The 21,862-nt window shown below is 38.1% G+C and overlaps 1 protein-coding gene across 1 annotated transcript in view; it reads left to right on the top strand.

Moving 5' to 3' along the window:
* Nucleotides 1-21,862, top strand: part of ATP1B3 (ATPase Na+/K+ transporting subunit beta 3) — a 43,269-nt gene that overhangs the window by 20,725 nt on the left and 682 nt on the right. The window contains exons 2-6 of the mRNA XM_025881259.2: nucleotides 4,141-4,269; nucleotides 8,759-8,866; nucleotides 13,765-13,949; nucleotides 16,463-16,513; nucleotides 20,112-20,198. Of these exons, the coding sequence (XP_025737044.1) occupies nucleotides 4,141-4,269; nucleotides 8,759-8,866; nucleotides 13,765-13,949; nucleotides 16,463-16,513; nucleotides 20,112-20,198 (560 nt within the window). The remainder of the gene's footprint in view (nucleotides 1-4,140; nucleotides 4,270-8,758; nucleotides 8,867-13,764; nucleotides 13,950-16,462; nucleotides 16,514-20,111; nucleotides 20,199-21,862) is intronic.

Here is a 21,862-nt window from a genome sequence, read left to right as displayed (position 1 = left end):
ACAAAAATGGTTCTAGTTTTGTTGTTGGCCTTTTTTCACCCTTGAAGTTTGTTTTTATGTGGTCGAATTTCTTGACTTTTAGTTTCCTTTCTATAATGTGAATATTTAGATATTACCCTTACCCCTTTTTTTCAGATGGGAGTAGATACTTCCCCCAAGGTCACAGCAAGAAAGTGGTCAGGCCAGGATCTCAGTCTAAGTCTCACTCCAGCATAGCCCATGCATATACCCACCCTGCTCCATGGCCTCCTGCTGCATCTGTCCTACCATCCTTTCCCTCAACAAAAACAAAATGAGAGAGAAGAAAGGGATTTAAAAGTTGGGGCTTCTCAAGGAACAGAAACGAAGAGGAGAGAGTCAGTTCCTATGTTAGAGAACTGTAGAAGTTTTTAGTCATTTGATAGTTTGTTTGCCCTTCGATCTTAAAGAGTGTAAGTCCAGAAGTAGCATTTATTGTACTTCTGTATATACTATTAGAACAATGATAATATAAAAACACTAAGGACACCTGGGTGGCTCAGTCGGTGAAGCGTCTGCCTTCAGCTCAGGTCATGATCCCAGGGTCCTGGGATTGAGCCCCACATGGGGCTCTCTGCTCATCAAGGAGCCTGCTTCTTCTCCCTCTCCCTGTCTACTGCTCTGCCTACTTGTGCTTTCTCTCTCTCTGTCAAATAAATAGACAAAATCTTTTTTAAAAATTTAAAAAATAAAAACACCAATTATGACATTAAGCCTTTTGGTATTTCATATTTATTGTGAATAAACATCTTTGGTTATAATTCTGACCTCATACTATTCAAAATGCTGCTGTTTCTTCAGAGTTTAGTGCATGTTAGTTTCTTTAGTTGGTTAATGACTTAAGGAAATTTTTTTTTTTTTTAAGATTTTATTTGTCAGAACACAAGCAGGGAGAGCGGCCTGCAGAGCTAGAAGCTCCCTGCTGAGCAGGGAGCCCGACGCAGCACTCCATCCCAGGACCCTGGGATTATGACCTGAGCCAAAGGCAGACACTTAACCAACAGCTACCTATGCATCCCTGACTTAAGGAAATTCTTGAAGGATTTTAAGCTGGGGAACATCAGTAATATAATCACGATTTAGGCTTCATTTGCTGTTCCCTGCTTGCATTAACTAGAATTGATTCAGACATGGCACACTGAACAGGCTCCATCTGCACTATCCATTACTAACTAGGGTGCCCCCAATTTGATCCCCATCAGTGTGTTAAGCCTATCCGCAAACTGCATCTAAGGAACTGTATATAAGAGTAGTAATTTACAACTTGTTTTTCTAGTATTTTTTTTTCTTAGTAGGAGAAAGGAGGTTAAGTTGATAAATTGTTGCTACCCTTATGAGTAATCCTTCATATATGATATTTATAAGTGAGATTAATTTTAAATATTAGGTTTGGGTCTTAGCAAAAGGAACATATTCAAGTAGAGAACTCATTTTAGTGCTGGAAATCACTTCTATTCTTATTTTTATACTCCTTACATTCAAAATTGACTTAATGGCCACTAGTATATGGCATCAGATTTGAGACATGGTTATTAATTTGTGTATCTTTTTTTTTTTTTAAAGATTTTATTTATTTGACAGAGACATAATGAGAGCAGGAACACAAGCAGGGGGAGTGGGAGAGGGAGAAGCAGGCTTCCCGCGGAGCAGGGAGCCCGATGTGGGACGCGATCCCAGGACCCTGGGATCATGACCTGAGCCGAAGGCAAACACTTAACGACTGAGCCACCCAGGTGCCCCTGTGTATCTTTTTTTTTTTTTAAGATTTTATTTATTTTAGAGAGTGGGGGCAGAGGGTGAGGGAGAGGCAGAGAATCCCAAACAGACTCCACACTGCGCTCAAAGCCTGACATGGGGCTCAATCTCCTGACACTGAGATCATGACCTGAGGCGAAACCAGGAGTCGGACTCTCAGTTGACAGGCACCCCAATTTGTGTATCTCTTTTATGAACATATCTCTTAAACTTTTTTAAAAAAATTTTATTTATTCATTTGAGGGAGCGAGAATGAGAAAGAGAGCACATGAGGTGGGGGAGGAGCAGACTCCCTGCTGAGCAGGGAGCCCGATGCGGACTCGATCCCAGGACTCCAGGATCATGACCTGAGCCAAAGTCAGTCGCTTAACCAACTGAGCCACCCAGGCGCCCCGGAACATATCTCTTTATAGGAAGTTTTAGCACTTTTTCATTGTGTAATGGTTCTTTAGAAAGCATATTTGGATATAGCTTGTTTGTGTCTGTTTTATGTTTATTCACTTTGTAACTTTTTACAGATTTCATTTACATTATTTTTCCTGGAAATTGAAAATCAAATTTTGAAAATAGTATATTACGATTTTGGGATGACTTAAAATTAAACACAGCTAAATAATTAAACTCTTAGCACTTTTGTTTCAAACTTACCTACCGCATCCGTCAGCAAACTGCCATGGCCTCAATCTGCATGTTTCTGTAGAGTTTTACAGAGCGTGGAACACAGCCAACACTTGTTAGTCAACCCTGGTCTGTTGAATGGAGGATTTTAACTATTCTTATAAACATCTAGATCTGAAAGAATTATTTCTCCTATATCTTATTAAAATAGCCTTTGGACTTTGCATGTGTTTCATTTCCCTCTATAGTAAATTGAGCACTTCTTTGAGATTGGTCTTCCTTTTCTTTTTCTGCAACAGGATTGCCGTATGTGATAGGGAAGTGATGCTATCTGAAGGTGACACGCTGTCCTCCTTTCTTCCTTCTGTCCTCTCGTTCCCTATTTTGGCCTCCTGGTAATTGGGGCAAGGGAGGATGGGTGGTGCTAGTTTAAATTAAGGTGAAATTGCTTTAATTATTTCTCCTTTACTTGAAGGTGGGGGAGGGGTGGGCAGTTTCCTGCCCACATTTAAGAAATAAAAGTTACCTAGCTTTTGGCACAATCTGTTTTGGGGTCATGGGGTCTTTTGAAAATCAGAAAAACATTGTAGAGCGATTCTCCAGGGGATAAAAAAATGGATATATTTAGAAATATATTATACCAGAAATCTCAAAAACTCTGAAGTTAATCCTTGCCTGGGGGTGGTGGGAGTCCATAGATTATAGATAGGAACCTCTGCTCTGGCCCCTGTGCTGGTAATAAGAGTCAGGCAGACAAACAAGTATGTTATTAAGACTGGGAAATAAAGCTGATTAATTCAACTCCAGAGAATTAAATGTTTTCACTATTGCTGTATCTAGGGATTTATTATCTTTTGATCAATTTTGAAACATGTAAATACAAATGTGTGACTTTGACAATATATTCTAATATATAATCTTGGTGACAACATCTGATGTGAGAACTCTGAATATAGACATTTAAGAAAATGATTTTAGATATTCCCAAAATAAGTCACTGGCTTAGGATAGATTTGTTTTAGTGTTTCCAGATTGTGAAGGAAAAAAGACTAAAAGACAACACCCTTTGTTGAAACTTAGGTATGCCAACTCTTGCTTTTTGCTTAGCAGTAGTTACAAAGTCCATTAATTGGGGCACTTTTTCTGGTCTTGTCCTTTCTTCGCTTTTGCGTGAGCATTCTACTTGACTAGTGTTTCCTAAACATTATTCATTGAATACCATCTTCATGATTTGCCTTCTGTGCACATTTCCTGGCTGTTCTTTAAGGCTACTCACTTTATAAAACCTAAATTTATGCAAATAATTATTGTGAAATATGGGATTGAGGTACTAATTCTTTGCTGTTTTGACGCTTAAAGGAACATGTGCCTATGAGGGTTTTATTTCACCTAAAATCATCTTTTTATCTCACTGGAGGACATCAGGTTCATTTTGGGAAACATTCCCCTATGTGCTGAGGTTTTAAAGCTCTGACCTTGAACCAGAGTATCATCATGGAAGCTATCTGTATCCAAGTGTCAGTGGAGATGAGGGGTCCTGGGATGGGTGGGTGCTGCCTGCTGAAATATCTTTTGCTTGGGCAAATTTGTATTCTGAATATGGAGATTTTTGGCTGTGTGCATGGCAAAGCTTGGAATCCTAGCCTTATAACAGTTGGTTTATTTCTTTAATATGCCCCCCATACCTCCCACACACATACAACATACGTGTGTATCTCCAATTTTCCTAAGTTTTATTTTCTTTTGCAGGTTTGATCTTGCTCTTCTACCTAGTCTTTTATGGGTTCCTGGCTGCACTCTTCTCATTCACAATGTGGGCTATGCTTCAGACTCTGAACGATGAAGTTCCAAAATATCGTGACCAGATTCCTAGTCCAGGTAAATATATTGCCGTTTTTGTGGCTTTTCACTAAATTTGGTTATACTTTGGGGTGCCTGGGTGGCTCAGTTGGTTAAGTGTCCACCTCTTGGTTTTGGCTCATGATTTCGGGGACTTGAGATCAAGCCCTGCGGTGGGCTCCCCACTGAGTGGGGAGTCTGCTTCTTTCCCTCTCCCTTTGTCCCTCCCCTGCTCATAGCCTTGCGTACGCACACTCTCTCTCAAAATAAATCTTTTTTTTTTTTTTTTTAATCTGGTCATACTTTATCTTCACTGTACATTTTTTACATAGGTAAAAGTTAAACTTTGGGGTTAGGTAATGTGAAAATTTTGATTTTTTTGTTTGTTGTTTAATATTTACATACTGATATAAAGACCTTTAATATTTACATACTGATATGAAGACCTATAATAGTTACATACTGATATAAAGACCTGAGCTGATAAATCTTGAGTCCTTTGCCAGGAGTAAGCAGGAATGAATATGGAGAATTACAGTGAAGCCAGATTTGACCAATATGGTTATGAGTGGCTTTTCTGAATATTGTGTAGCATTTTCACTTTGCCTTGAGTAATTTACTTACAAAGTATATAGTTTAGCTCTGGCTTGGGCTAGATAGCATACGTCTTGTAAAATACAAGCATCATATCTTTAATTGCTTAATATGGAAGTGGTAAGAAATACTAAATAATGATACATCAATAGGGAATAAAATGAGTATACTCTTACCTTACTGTGTTTATTCTTGTCCATTGATTGTTGAAAGGAAAAAAAATTGTCTAGTATACTCCACCACAGAAAAAAATCGTAACTGAAACACTTGTTTAAATCATATTTTCTTCCTCCTGATTTCATTCTTTTAACAGTCTTGAATGCCAGCTTTGCCTTTGTTGAACATGGCTCTTGTCCTCAAGCTGCTGGCAGTTTTTATAGAAGAAGATAACAATGTGCAGAACTCCAGTATGTGTAATTCCCCAAAATGTGAACAACTTCTTGAGATAATAGAGAAGGGCAGGCTCCTCATGGAAGAGGGGGATTTGGATAGCAGGCAGGGTGGACAGGCAGGCCAGGGAAGGTAAGAGTGTCATGGGAGGTTTCTTTCTGGAGCAGTGGTTCTCATCCAACAATGATTGGCTCCCGCGGGGCCTTGTGGTCATGTCTGGAGACAGTTTTGGTTGTTACAACCGAGAGGTGCTGCTGGTGAGCAGAGGTAAGGGATGTTGCTAAACGTCCTACAATTCACAGGACAGCCCCCCCTGCAACAAGACTTATCCAGCCCAAAATGTCAATAGTGCCAACGCTGAGGAACCCTGAATCTAGATCCTTGCTTACTGCATGGATTCATGAGCCTTACCAATAGCCAAACTGCACCAGTTTCCCCAACCATCTTTTCTTGGAACATTTTGTTCTAAGGATTTTTCCTTATTTTGCTGCTAATATTTGCGCAAACATCAAGAATCACTCTTCTTCTTTTTAGTTTATTTGACCAAGTATCAGAGACTAGCTCCATGCTCATTTTCCCCTCATCTCTCACTGTCGCCCTGTTTTCTTTCTAGATTTATTTTGAGAAAGCAAGTGTGTGCACATGCGTGAGTGGGGGAGGGGCAGAGAGAGGGAGAGAAATCTCAGACACCCTGCTGAGTCGGGAGGCCAACATGGAGATCCATTTCACGACCCTGAGATCATGACCTGAGCTGAAATCAAGAGTCAAATGCTTAACCAACTGAGCCACCCAGGCACCCCTACGTAGCTTAATTCTAGAATAATTGTTTTTCTTGCTACCTAAGTTATGTGACTTTATTACCACTGAACATGATCCAGTCTATTTCAGAAATATTATACTGTTTATAACCACATGAATAATAAAGGCAATAAAGTGTGTTCCATATATTTCAGTTTCAAACTGAGTTATTTAAAATTATTTACAACTGTATTGTAGTACTTAAAGTCTTATCAGTAATTTAATAAACATACATGCACATACATATGTATATTTAATATTGGATGAATATATATTAGCTTGTTAAACAAAATTTTCTCTTTACAAAGTGATTAAGGTTAGTATCTTTTCTTTCTACTTGTATTTTCTACAGTATATACAGTATTTAAAATACTGGGTTTTTTGCATTGACCTTATTTTTAATTTTAAATGACATTTCAGTAATATTGTTTGTTACCTGGTAAAATAAATGCTAGTTTGAAATTGGTACATATAAGTAACCTATCCATACATATAACATAAACACATACTGCTCCTCACACCCTGACAGACATGCACATTGTCTGTACATATTCTCATACTCCAGTGGTTCAAATTGGAAGGAGATAGAGGAGTTAATTGTAGTCTCTCTACATTCTCTTGATGTTCTTCATTTTGGATAAGACAAGACTATTTGGAGGAATTAAGCATACCATGTCAAAAATGCTCCTGTACTATACACACCTGCCATGGTTTTTTACTTAAGAATTTCAAATAGGCTGTGAAGTAGCAAGTTACTAGGGGTCCAAGAGCATTGTCAGGCAAGGTCTGAGAAGTAACTGGTATCAGGAATTCAGTTTTAGGGGCACCTGGCTGGCTCAGTCAGTAGAGCATGCGACTCTTGATCTCAGTTGTGAGTTCAAGCCCCACGTTAGGTGTAGAGATAACTTAAAAAATAAAATCTTAAAAAAAATTCAGTTTTATACTTTCAGGTCTTAATACAGAGTTTTTGTAAATTCAGTCATTAAAACAGTCCCTTAGAAATTAGTCATGTAAAGGAATGTAGTCTTTTGTGTAAAGCATAGATATCTTCATGGTTTTCATTAAAATTTCTTTAGTTTAGAAATCTGGATATTTTATGTTGGGTTTTTCTTAGAGTTAGGTGTTTTCAATATAGTTATGTACAAGCTGCCTTGATTCTGTTACTTTTTTACTTGGAGGATATATCTTCCTCTTATAAAACCTTAAAAAATAAAAACAATTTCATACATATGCAGATGGTCACTTAATATGTTGGACAGTAAGACATTTTATTCCTTCATTTAAGACTTACAAAAAGTCTTAAAAAGTTATTATAGATAAAAGATTTTGCAGTGGATGGAAAACCAGGCATAGGAGATTATCCAAATACAATTGATCTCTGGTATGTTGACGTAGGTGAATGGGGAGTTTAATTAAGGAGGTCTTTTGTGCTGAATGTAGACTAAGATTTGCTCTGCCATGTAGGAACACTGTTTCATCATTATTTGGGTAGCACTGCATCTAGTTTAACTTAAGATTCATGCAAACCCAACACAGGCAAGTAAAAAAACTGGATCTGATCTAAAATGTAACACTGTATTTAAAAAAACAACAAAAACAAAATATAACACTGTCTGTTAGCCATACTGGAATTAAAATACAATGAAAAAAAAAAGAACTAGATGTCTGTGAGCAGCAGTTTTAATGGAAACTAAAACAACTCTTGTTATTTGTATATTTTCAGATTTAGTGCAAGGCATGGCATCTCTAATAACTTTGATATGGGAAATGTTTAGAGACTAGTGAAAATTTTAGGACTGAGTGCAAGGCTGAATTAATAATCTAGATCTAATGCTTTTTTTTTTAAGATTTATTTATTTATTTGAGAGGGAGAGAGAGAGAGAGAGTGAGTGTGTGTGTGTGTGTGTGTGTGTGTGTACAAGTGGGGGAAGGGGCAGAGGGGCAGAAGGAAGGGGAGCCTGACCTGGCAGACCATGACCTGAGCCAAGAGTTGGATGCTTAACCAACTGAGCCACCCAGGCACCCCTAGATCTAATGCTTTTTAAACAAAGAAAGCTTATATTAAAGTTGGGGAAGCCTGATTATCTTTCTTACAGATAAATATGCTTACATTTTCTTTTCTTAAACTCATTCAGCATGTTCTGTATACATGGGTGTTGACTCCTGATATGAAACTGTTGGTGGTTATATTCCAAACTCATCATGTGAAAATGACATTTTAATTATAGAGCAGTGTTTATTATTGAAGGAAGAATAGTTAACCTTAGAGTTAAAATTGTATATAGGCCTCTTTCATTCAAGTAAGTTCTATGTTTCCATACAGTTGTAATTTGAATGACAGAAGTGGGGAGACTGATTGGCTAAAATTTTTCTCCTATTAATAGCAAATTGGCAAAACCTAAAAATATTTGATAGAAATAAATGAAAATAGGAAGTACAAACTAAAATCTACAACTTTTTAAGTCAGGAACAGCAATTATAATTAACTGTGGATAATCAGGTTTAGGGGAGGTTTTTAACTGATAATGTCAGATTATTTTGAAGATTTGCAGTTCTCTTCCATTTAAATATCTGTGCCTTCATAATCAGAAGTGAGAAGTTCTTGATAATTTCAGCATATCTGTGAACACAGTTTTCCTTATAATTTAATGAGATCTGCCCTTTAGATATAAGAGCAAGGAGAAAGAAGGAAAGAAGGGAATTTCCTGCAGTTAATTTTCCCCCTTTTTCTTTTATCTCTTTATAGGACTTACAGTTTTTCCAAAACCACTAACTGCATTGGAATATTCATTCACTGTGTCTGATCCACGGTCCTATCAAGGGTACATTGAAGACCTTAGGAAGTTTCTAAAACGTAAGTATGTTTTCTTAGAGTGAGGTAAAAGATTTTAGTTATTAGCGAAACCATATGATAGTGATTACTTTTAGAAAACCAAATAATGATTACTTTTAGAAACATCTTTCTTAGAGTCTGTTTTACCTTTTTTTTTTTTTTCCTGTTAAACACAGTCCACTGAGAGGACTTGCAGGTAGATTTTATAATTAGTCATAAGAATATTCTAACTTATGGAAAGACATAGGGATCTAAGCCGAGTGGGCAGTTGATTTCTTTTCTGTAATAAGTGCATGAGTAAGTCTGTTGAAACATAACGTATTTATATCTGCATTAAAAAGTATTTAAAACAAAACTAAATTATACAAAATAATGACTTATGTATTTGGATCTTTTGGATCCAATGTACTTACGAAGGGGAAAAGGAATGGTATTTATCATTTAAAAAAACAAAACCAAATACCTGTCCGCTGTGGGTTTTGGAGTTAGCAGGCTGTTACAGTCATCCTAACCCAGTTTTTCCTCTTGTTTTGTTTAACCTAACTCTGTGGTATTAACATACACATGAATAATCATCACATGCCCTGGCCTGTTGGTTCTTAATCGCCTCACCTCTTCCTCGGGCACAGAGCTCTACATTCATTCCTTAGAACATATAGGACCCCATTGCCAAAATGACTGATTAATAAGGCTTTCCTGACACAACCTTCTGGTTCGCCTGTTTAACTTTCCCTCACTATTTTTCTACCTCATTGGGACTTCCACTTCACTGTTTTATTTTATCCCAGCCCCTTCTCCCTTACTTCCCTTTTTACCAAGCTTATTAATTACATGGTTTTTCTTTCTTTTTTTTTTTTTCTTAAGATTTTATTTATTTATGTGAGAGAGAGAGCAGGAGAGGGTCAGAGGGAGAAGCAGACTCCCTGAGTTGAGCAGGGAGCCCGATGTGGGACTCGATCCCGGGACTCCAGGATCATGACCTGAGCCGAAGGCAGTCGCTTAACCAACTGAGCCACCCAGGCGCCCCTAATTCCATGGTTTTTCATTTCATTTTTAGTTTTGCCAGTACTCTAAAATCCCTTACCTGTCAGTCTGTCATAAAATGCACATGGATGAAGCCACGTAATTCTCCTAGTAATTCTCCTAGATGAAACCGTATAATTCCTGGATGAAGCCCGTTCTTTGAGCCTGCCGCCTGAGCAGGCTGCTGAAGGCTTTCCTCAGGACTAATCAGCACAATGAATATTTTACCACCTCCCTCAAAGTGGACCAGCTCTACTACCTGGCAATCCTGTTGAATTTCTCTGGATAAGTCTCTGACGGGATTATTTCCAACCTCTACTCAAACCTCTGACCCGTTACCTTTCCCACTATAACTCACTTCATATAACCTGCCTTCCTCCTTAAAGAAATAATGGAAGTACTCAGATGGGAATTCCACCAGTTTTCCCATTACCAGTAAAACAGACCTACAGTTACAGTCATTTTGTCTATGATATTTCTCCTGCTTTGATGCCCTTCCTCGCGTTTAAGGCCACCTGTACCAGTCCTGCTTTTTGGATCTTCTTCTTTCAGTGCCTTGGAAGCATTGTTAACTATTCCTTTTCCAGTGTGGATAGAGCCTCACTTCATTGGATCCTTCCATCAGCACGCAGAAGTCCTCGACTTCTCTTGTCTTAAATCAAAAAGCTGTTGATCCTACACCCCCACTTGGCTGCCTTTCGAAATCTCCTTCCCTTGATAGTTTGTTAAGGATGTTTTTGTCAGAATATAATCCGTGATTTAAAAATCAAATAGTAAGGAAAGGTCTATAAGGAAAACCATTTCCTGTCCTTCTCCTTTTTAGCTGCAATCCTATTAATTTACTCAACAAATATTTTTGGAGGGCCTTCTTTGTGTCGAGTACTCTTCTAAGTTCTGTCAGTGAACACAGGAAACGTGTTCATGGAGTCTATAGTCCTGTGGTGCATGGGAGGGTGATGAGTGCAGTAGAGGGACATGAGGCACAGATGGAGAGATGGGAAGGGTTACAGTTTTGAACAGGGTGGTCTAGGAAGGTCTCATGGAAGGGGATCCTTGAGGAAGGATCTGAAGGTGAGGGAACTAGCCCGAGGCTTAAAATGTCACAGTTTACCAAGGAAGCGAGACGGCCTGGATAGAGTAAGCCAAGGTGAGAGTTGTAGGAGCTCAAGGTCAGGGAAGTACAGGAGGACTAGGTTGTGTAGGTCTTCAGAGGCCATCGTTAAGTTCTTTGGTTTTTACGCTGACCAAGTTGGAGGTTTTTAGGCAGGGAATAACATCATGTGACTCGAATTTTTAAAGGATCACTTAGGCTGCTTTTTTGAGACTATGGGGGAGGGGAAGCAGGGAAGCTAGTTAGGAGGCCATTACACTAATGCAGAGGAGTAGAATGGGGGTATGGCAAGAGAGGAAGCAGTGGAGGTTGTGAATAATCTGATTCTGGTTACATGTTCAGTGGGAAAGAACTTCATGGTTTTGAACTTTCTCTTACGGTATTTTTTTCTGTATCTCCAAATACTATATTTTCCTGCTGGTTCTTGATCTATCACTTTTATACATCGTCTTTACTTCCTGCCATGACAGATGACGATTTACCTCACATGCCTCAGACCTCCCCCACCCACCCAGTTCAATAATTGAGTTACTATTTTTAGCTTCGTTATTGGTCACCTTTTTATACTTAGTCTTTATGTCTTAATTCTGTCATCTGTAGACACTCTTCTGACTTCCTTATTTGTACACTGTCATTTGAGGTATCCTTTTGAGTCCCTTTTTTCCTGGAAAACTCTAGAGCTTTTCCCCTCCTTCCATATTCTGTACAGGTAATTGTTTAGGCCTTTAACTATCCAGCTGTCATTTTTGGGACTCCTTTTTATCACTTTAGTTGGATCCACTGTTTATTGGCTCCTGCCTTCTTTTTTCTTAATTTACTGCCTAGTTTAATGGGGTATATCTATTTCAAGTAACTTCATAAGAAAAGAGACATGAGATGTAAATTTTGAGTCCTTTCATTTCTGAAAATGACCTAATTTTGCATTTATAGGTGATAGTTTAGCTATATATAGAATTTTAGTTCCTTTGTTTTTGCCTTTTTCTCCTTTGCAAGGCCGGTTTTTTCATTCTGTTTCTAAATGTATTTCTTTTGGATTCTAAAATTTGTTTTGGTTTAAGTTTTATTTTGTTCAGATTAACCTTTTTCCTTTCAGGTCTTCCTCTTCCCTTTTCCTTTCCTGTTGACCTTTCTTTTTCTTATTTTAGGCTTTCGTCAGGTGTATAGGGCTCTTTGGTTACTCTGTCTGGGATTAGTGATCTATGTCCCATCATGCCTTGGACTCGGGGCGAGGGGGGTCTTCATAATCTGACCATTCATCATTACAACTCCTTGCATTAGAGTGATTTTGTATTGAAGTGGAACATGGCATGATACAAAAATGGTCACTGATGAACTGACCTATACCAAAAGGTATATGCAGTCAGACCCTTGGGGGAAATTGGTGAAGGCCTCGGAATATTTCTTGCAAAATGATCTTTATGATTGTGCCACCAAAGTCAAAAAGGAAGTAATGAATGTTGTGAGGTACCTATTGTGTTGTAGAAGTTTAACCCTATCTTCCAAATATTTGAATTCTTCTTTTAAATGAGTACATAATTTACAATTGTATCCTAACTTTGGCTAAATAAAAGATGAAACCAAAGATTTTTTGACAATTTTTTTCCAAAGTAAAGATCTACACTTTCTTATAAAGACATTTACTGGGGCACCTGGGTGGCTCAGGTGGTTGGGTGTCTGCCTTTGGCTCAGGTCATGAGCCTGGGATCCTGGGATGGAGCCCGTATCAGGCTCCCTGCTCAGGGGGGAGTCTGCTTCTCTCTCTGCCTGCCACTCCCCCTGCTTGTGTGTGCGCGTGCGCGCGCGCGCTCTCTCTCTCTCTCTCTCTCTCACTCTAATAAATAACTTTAAAAAAAACCCCACACATTTACTTTGAAATTTTTGTTCCTGTTTTGGTTGAATTCACTTTAGGTGGCCTTTTTCTGGTACCAGTTGTACCCACACACCAGTAGTTCTTATTGAGGTACTGCTGTAGCATATCTTAACTATTTGTAAGTATCTCTCAGTAAACACATTCGTTGAGGGCAGGGACCACATCAGGCTTGCTCACTGTTGTGCCACTCTTGCCTAACACTGCTAGTGTGGAGCAAACAGCCAAAAACCCAGTGTGTATCTTTCCCTCTCCTTTCTTCCCCATCTCCAGGTTGTGACCATTTGACTCCTTTATCACTTGCGTTTATCTAAGATGTTACCTCTGTTTCTGCTAAAAACACCCTTCTCTAAGTTAACATTAACTCACAGGTGCCCCTTGACGCTCAGCTTTGTTGCAGTCCCTGCAGACTAGACTGCCATAGCACTATATATCTTTAGGCCCTTCAGTTATGATTGTTAGATTTAATGTCTATTTTCCCCATTATACTGTAAAATCCGTAAGGGCAGCCGCAATGCCTTTATATGTTCTCACCACTGTATCTTTTTTTATGGGAGTATAGTTGACACATAATTAGTTTCAGGTGTACAACACAGTGATATGACAAGTTTATAGGTTACCACCACTATCTTTTGGGCCGTGAGCATTGGAGGCATTCAGATAAAGCTATAGCTGTGGCTGGCGCCACCTAATGGTGACAAAAGAGACTGGTCTGTAATCCAGTTGGTGTCATTGTTGAAATGGAGTAAACATCAAAAAGTTAAAGGAACAAACTTAACATTCTTTCCCCAGAATAATCTGGTAATCAGCATTACTGTTTTTGTTTTTGAAAAGTGTCATCCAAAGGATGATGTGTTCTGGGTGTGTTTAAGAACTGTTTCTGGCTGATCTGTGTACACATGTATGTTTCCTTTTTAGCATACGATTTAGAAGAACAGAAGAATCTCACAGCCTGTCCTGATGGAGCACTTTTTGAACAGAAGGGTCCAATTTATGGTGCATGTCAGTTTCCTGTTGCCTTACTTCAAGCATGCAGTGGTGTGGATGATCCAGAGTTTGGCTACTCCAGAGGAAATCCTTGTGTTCTTGTGAAAATGAACAGAGTATGTACATATTTTTTTTTTAAAGGTTTTATTTATTTATTCATGAGAGACAGAGAGAGAGAGAGGCAGAGGGAGAAACAGGCTCCCAAGGAGCAGGGAGCCCGATGTGGGACTTGATCCCAGGACTCTGGGATCATGACCTGAGCCGAAGGCAGACGCTTAACCATCTGAGCCACCCAGGCGCCTGAGTATGTACATATTTTGCTGCTGCTTTTTTCTAGTAGCTTATATGAAGAAGCTGGCAACTCTTTTTTTTTTTTTTATCTCATTTAGGGGCAACTCGCATAAAAGATTAGCCACGGTATTAATTGACCTTTGGAAAATTAATACAGAAAAAAACTAAGACTGGTTCATTAATTCATGGATTAGGGAAGTACAGCAGCTTCAGCTTTTCCCTTCTTATTTATGTGCATTTAGACATAGATGAATGCTTCAGGGGGCAGGTATTCAGGTTGTCATAACTAAAGCATGGTTTTTTTTAATGTGCAGTGCTCATCTTTGAATCCTTTATTGTAATATTTAAAATTCCATTGAGAATCTATAAGGTCTTGGTTTAAACTTTTTCTGAATATTTATTTATTTATTTTTATTTATTTTTAAAGATTTTATTTATTTATTTGACACACAGAGATAGCGAGAGAGAGAGAGGGAGAGAGCACAAGCAGGGGGAGCGGCAGGCAGAGGGAGAAGCAGGCTTCCTGCATGAGCAGGGAGCCCGACGCGGGGCTCGATCCCAGGACTCTGGGATCATGACCTGAGCTGAAGGCAGTTGGTTAAACCGCTTTCTGAATATTTAGTAGCAAAGCATAGTTTTATAGTATATGTACATATAATTAAAAAGTAGACATACAAATAAAATTGCATTATAATGAGCTCAGTGGGGTGTTGCTACATTTTGCTTTGCTGTACAGAGGAAGTGCTTGAATTCTATAGACATTAGCAAATTAAGCTCATTAGCTTCTCTATGTGGAAGTAAAAATGACTTGGGGTTATTGTGCAAAAGAAGATGCTTCCTTATGTAATGAAGTACTCTCTAACCCCTGTGCCTCACTGCTTTATAAATACTATACTGCAGAGCTGTGTTCTGATACAGTTGTCCTATCGAGACCTGTAAGGCCTCCCGTGAAGAATGAGGTGGTTATTCCTGATCATTTACTCAAAGAAAAAGCAGCTTTATAAGCAGGTGTAGACCTCTCAAGATCATGCATGAGTTTATATCTCACTAAAGTTGCCCTTGATAAGCAAATTGCTACCGTCCATTGGCACTGCTAAATGAAAGAGCCAGCCAGATCCTGAAGCGCCCAGACTGATGCCCTTCCAGCCTCCCCTCCTTTCCCCATGTGGACAATGACAGTTTCCTCATGATCCCAAGACACTCTATAGAGATCATTCTGAAACACTGCCTGACACATAATAGGTACCTTAATAATTACAGTGGTATGGTTCAGGAAGACTTCATTGAAATTAAGGTTAACAAAATAAGCCAAGAGTAATGGGACACACTAGACAATCTAGCTCGTAAGATGAATTAAATTTATTTAGCTTAACAGGAATCCCTTTTACAATTCAGCCTTCCAGGAGTATCTTCATAACATCTAGATTCCTGGAAAATCTACTCCCAATATAAAGTCAAGAGAAGTTCAGTTCCTTCTCCTACAGGACCATCCTTTCAAGTTTATTTTCTCTTTCAGTATGTCCTCTTTGAATGATGAGGGTCAGGATTACACCTGCTGATGGGGCATAGCTTTACAGGACATGACAAGAAGACAGCATTATCAGGCTCAAGCTGGGATCATTCATGAGCTGTGCATGCTGAGTGTAGCAGGGGGTTGAATCCCAGTATAGTTTGTTCCAAAGTCCATCACATGGGGAAGGATTGTTACTGCTGTTGATATTACTTAGGTTGCCACAGAACTTCTCTTTCGGGAGGGATGTTTACATTTTACAGGCATTTGCTTATAAAATGCATATAAATTCAAAACATAAAAAGATCCCCCCACAAAAGAGATGGGATAAATTGCCATGAAGAGTTAGTATAACTGTGTCTTAAAATGGGATTCTCCCCAGTGTATGCATTTTGTGGAACAGACAGATGTGAGATGTGGTAAGGCTCCATGGAAACTTTATGGAAACTTGTTGAGGTTTTGACCTAATACATTTTCGTGAAAAACAGTTTTATGCTTCTGCAGTTCCTACTGTTAGCATTAAAGGTTTCTGTTTGTTTCTTGTTTTTAAGGGTAGCAAAGTGCAATACTGTGTTTTACTCAGTTCTTCAGTAATGGATTTTTCTAAATTGCCCTAGTACAGTAATAAGACAGCTAATTGGTAAGATTATTATATTGAAAAGTCCATTCTAATCCTCTAAAATAAAATTAAAAGGCAGATGTAACAGTTTCAATACACCGAGTTAGTATTCCTCTCAACCCTTCCACCCCTGGGTCCCCAGCAACAAAACAGGAGGTTCTTTTATATATGTTGTGATGTTTCAATTAACCAGTTTTTCTTTACCTTAGATAATTGGATTAAAACCTCAAGGAGAACCAAGGATAGAATGTATTTCAAAGGTTAGTATTCAAAAAATAACCCAACTTCTTTTAAAGCTTTAGTATATCTTAGTATTTTAAAAGTCCTCTGAAGTGCCAATCTTAGAAGAATAAAATTCCACCAAACTTTGGGTGTCGAGCCCTTCTTAATTTGCAAATGATAAATCAAAAAAGATGTTTTCCATGTGCATTGATTTCACTGTGTTTGCATTTACATATATGAAATCTGAGATTCACTTTTTTCTAGCTTAATAACACTGAAATGGGGGTTGGCCTTATAATGTTTGGTGTCTTAATAGTGTATCATAAGATTTTTTCTTTATTAATAGTACATAAATTGGTGTACATAGTGGCATCTGAGAGTTCATGAAACATGGTACATTTTCCTTAAGGCAGTGGCAGTATTTCTCCTATCCCTACTTTTTTTCCAGAGTGCTATGCAGTTTTCATCTCATAACTTCTTTTGTTTTCTCTCCATGCTGCAAGTGCAACTAAGACAAATATGTAAATGATGGGTAAGAGTTCTGAGGAGAAAATGTTAAAGCTCTAAATTTTATTTTATTTTAAAGATTTTATTTAGTCATTTGACAGAGAGAGACACAGCGAGAGAGGGAACACAAGCAGGGGAGTGGGAGAGGGAGAAGCAGGCTTCCTGTGGAGCAGGGAGCCCGATGCGGGGCTCCTTCCCAGGACCCTGGGACCATGACCCAAGCCGAAGGCAAACGCTTAACGACTGAGCCACCCAGGCGCCCCTCTAAATTTAATTTTTTTGTTGTGCAAAATTTAGCATTCCAACCCCAAATCTGTGTTCAAAGTATCTTACTTGAAATGTTACATTGAAATTACTTCTAAAGTTGTGGAGAAAACAGTCTTCCTTTTAGCCATGAATGGATTTCTTATTTGGGCAGAAATTTCTTGCACAGTGGTTCTTTAATAATTTCTTTTGAATATTTATTCAGAAGAGTAGAATAAAAAGCCAGGAAATTTATGGTTTCTCATCTGGGTTGAAGTATGCATGTGTGAACCATAGGCAATTCACTTTACCTCCTTATACCAGAGTCAGGTCAGCCAGTATGTTACTTAAAACCAGATGCTACATCTAAGCTGAGCTTTTCTTGATAAACAAATCCTTCTGAAAATCTAAGCAGATTCTCTGATCTCTTAAGACAAGAAAACATTATGGCTACGAGAAAGATTCAGAAAAAGTAACTCTTTATTACCCTCCTTGCTTGCAAGTCTTTCCCATAGAAAGGTCCCGAGGCTTAGGTGCTAGACTTCAGCCAGGTAGAAGTGCTAATTTCATGACAGTGTACCTGTATGTGGGAGCTTTTGCTTTGCTTGTGAGCAGACTACGTGCATGCCCCAGAAGGGCAAAAGCTGTAAACTCCTTTCCTAAGATGTCAATTTTGTAAACCGTTGGCCAGTATAAACAACTCCGTGTAACTGTTCCCTTAGGGTTTTAAATGGATTTTTATCTATTGTGTATCCTTTGCTTCTAGAATAGTTGGCGGAAATGGTAATGAAAAATCCTGATTAATGACTAAATTTCAGTTTGTTGTTTGAAGATGTATGTAAAGCGTAGATGGGGATTTTATTTAGTTGGGGAGTCAGTCTGTTTTTAGAAAGTTTGTTAAAAACTGCCTTGTACTAGACCAGTTACAAAGGAGTAATCAGGTGGAGTGTGTACATTTTAGGGGTGTGGCTCTAGAGCAGATGGGAACATTTACTGCAGATCATCATGTTTTCCATTACATTTGTCTATATCAAGTGTTCTTTAAATTCTTTAGTTGACTTATTTTTAAGAATACAAGAGAAGATATAGATGTATTACATAGTTTGATCTGCTTGTTTTACATAAGATACCAAAATATTGATGACAACATGCTCTTGGGCATTTAATTTAAAAGATGAATATTTAATTTTTCTATAAAAGTGAATCCTGTTCATTTAGGAATATATAGAAAAATGTAGAAGAAAAAAATTGGTAAATGCTACCCAGAGATAAACACTGCTTAGAACATTTGGTTTGTGTTCAAATCTTAAGGGTGGTGAGTGTGCAGAAGAAAATACACTCATTTTAAAACTTAGTGACTATTAATAGATTCTTCAACTTAGTTGCTCCTAGTTTCCAAAGATGTCATTCATATACTCAGAAAACTAGGACATGTATGCCTCACCCTCAAGTTACCATTTTTCAGATAGGCACTTCAATATTTCAGAAAGTACAAGTAAAAGCTTGCCAACGTTTTTGGTACAAACCAAGAGAACAGTTAAGAGTCAGTCACACCTGGGTGATCTTAACTGAGCCTCAGTTCTCGTCTTGGTAATTGATCCTGCCCACAGAAGGGTGTTGGGCCTAAAAGGAGTTAAATGGGGTATCTGGCTGGAAATACCAAATCAATAAAATGTAATCCACAGAAAATCTCCTTTACATGTTGGGGAACATCTCTGTTTCTGTGAATTAAGCTCATGTATTAAGAGAAAACAGAAAGGCACTCATTACAGTGATTGTTTTTTCTTTATATAAAGAGTACAAATGTGGGGTGGTGGTTGAAAATGGGTTCTACAATTTCTCTCAGCTTTGTTATCTCCTATTCTTTCCACCTACTTTTGACCTGGATCTTGAGAGCTTGCACATTTTGTGGGGTGTCGTCACTCTGTGCGTTGTGCTGTCATCTTGCTGTGTCACTTGTCTGTCACATGTGCTGCTCATCATTACATAAGCAGAGGAGGACTTCTCCTTAGAGGAGATGCTTAGTTTTGCTGTGTGCTTTCAAAAATAGAAATTAGTGCATTTAAATCTAGAATTCAAGCTTTTATTAATGTTTTATTTTAATTCATGCTTAGTAAACTTCCACCGCTCTTAAGTCATTGATTTGTCATCTACTCAGTGTGTGTTAGTTACAGTTGTTAAAATTAGTCCTGTTCAGAATGTGTTACCTGAGAATTCTCATTGCTTATCAAGAAGAATAGAGATAATAACATGAATGAGTTGGATTATGGATGATTAATTTGTCTGTTGGTCACATTTACCAGTTTTTAAAATACATGGAATATAATTCCAGTAAATTCGATTACTTTGATTTGCATGTGCTCATAAATTTAAGGGTATTTAAATTGGTTAAGAAGAGTTTTGCTTGGAGTACCTTAAATTTTTCCTAATAGATTTTGGCAGTTACATCATCATTTCCCCGTCTGGTTACCGTTAGTTACTAATCACAGGAAACTTTTGCTGCCTCCCAGGCCTGAATCCTGCATTCTGCAGTGTGGCAGCCCTTGTTTACAGTCTGGAAGCACAGTATTTTAAATCATTTCAGGAATACATTGGGCCCCTATAGACCACTCCCTTCCTGCTGTCAGTGGCTGGAGAACTGGCATTGGGTAGTTGGAAGGCAGATAAGATTTTTAGACAGTGCATGATCAGATCTGGCTATACGTTAGAAGGGACTCTTCTGGAAAAGCCTTATAGGCTTATATCGGGAAATGTTGAGAAGAATCAGGATAGTTTGTGTCAGAGGATTTAAGCAAAAACATGTCTGTTCTCAAAAATATAATTGATACTCCTTTTTAAGTTGTTTTTTGTGGCCTAAAAAAAGGTTTCTCTTGTTTTCTCCTTTAGAGTGAAAACACAGCAGCTCTATCAACTTATCCTCCCAATGGACTTATAGATTTAAAATATTTTCCATATTATGGGAAAAAACTGCATGTAAGTACTTAGAAGTTTGTAAGTGGTTTTGACTCTTGGGGAACTGGCGCATCTGTATTAAAATGTCACTTGTCTGGGGTAGGCAGACATATGCCCTGTGTAACTTCTGCATCCTCTACTCTGGTCTTTAAATGGTGATGCCAAGTAGAGATCCCACATCTACAGTTCAGAACTTATAAAATACCATTTTTTCTTTCTTTAGAGTGTGCACTGAATGTGCCCAGAGGTGAAAAAAATAAAGTGGCTAGAATAATACAAAGAAGTCCTATAGACCCTTTCCCCAGATTTCCCAAATGGTAATATTTTACCTGCTTTGTCTTACCAGTCTCTATTTATGTATAATTTCTTTCCTGAACCATTTGGGATTAACTTATAAACATGGTGCCTCTTTACAGTAAATGCTTGTTTTATTTTCCTAAAAATAAGGACCTTCTATATGACCATAATAGAGTTACCAAAGGAAATCAACATTGAAACAATACTATCATCCAGTCTACAGACCTTGTTGAAATTTTACCAGTAAGGTCCTGGTGCAGGGTATCACATTGTTACATCTTTAGTCACTTACAACCTGGAACAGTTCCTCAGTCTGTTTTATGCCCTGGTACTCTTCAAAAATGAGTACAGGACTTTTTTGGGGCCTATTTTATTTGTTCCTCAGTTTGAGTTTGATGTTTTTCATGATTAAATGTAGGTTGTACATTTTTGGCAAGAATGCCTCAAAAAATACTACGTTTTCAGAACATAGTATCAGGAGGAATGTGGCATTGATTGGTCACATTAGTGTGATGGTAACCTTGAACACTTACAGCCAGGTTTCTCTGCTGTGAAGTTATTTTTTTTCTTTCGTAATCAAGTATCATGTGGAGAGAATACTTGGAGAGTCTACACAATTGTGTTTCCCCCCCTAGCTTTAAGCATGTGTTGATGCTTGCCTGAATCAACTAATAGGAGTGTTCCCAGATGTTTTTCTAATTCCATCTTTCTTTCCTCCATTTACTAGTTGGCATTCTGCTCCAGCAAAGAGCTTTGCCTTCTCCACCATTTATTTATAGTCTCATGGACTCTTATTGTCAGTTCTATTTATTTTGATGCTAAAATTGTCCCAAATTTGGCCAGTGAGAGAACTTCAGGCTGGCTTCTGTGTCCTTTAGACATGTTCCCACGATTCTCTGAGCACCTCCTTACTTCTGGCACTACAAGATACTCCATGTTCATCTTGTACTTTCTCTGCCCCAGTCCTGGAATCAGCCCCCTAGTTCCTTTTAGTGAAGGAAAAGGTCTAGAAACCACAGTGATGATAAAATACAGTTAGGAATATATTTGCATCAAATTAACACAGCAACCGTAAGTAAGGATCTAGGAGATCTAAGTAATCAGTAAGGTAGTCCTTGGGTGCAAGGGGAAACTCAAACCAAGATTATAGAGTATCCAAAAAATGATAATGAGACCCAACCTATGCAGTGCTCACAGAAACATTGATAGCCATCTGAACACTTCTATCCATAAAAACTTAAGTGAAAAATGAGTATCCAGTTCAAAAGAAAAAATATGTAATAGATTAAAACTTGTTTTTAAAAACTTTAGAATAAACCAACTCCTGATAAAAGTATAAATGAAGTTACCATAGAATTGGAATTCATGTATTTTCCTTTATTTGCCAG

Source organism: Callorhinus ursinus, unplaced genomic scaffold (assembly GCF_003265705.2).
Source record: "Callorhinus ursinus isolate GAN/ISIS: 27379988/994484 unplaced genomic scaffold, GSC_fseal_2.0 scaffold1, whole genome shotgun sequence".
NCBI lineage: Eukaryota > Metazoa > Chordata > Mammalia > Carnivora > Otariidae > Callorhinus > Callorhinus ursinus.
This window is presented reverse-complemented; position numbering and strand designations above follow the sequence as displayed.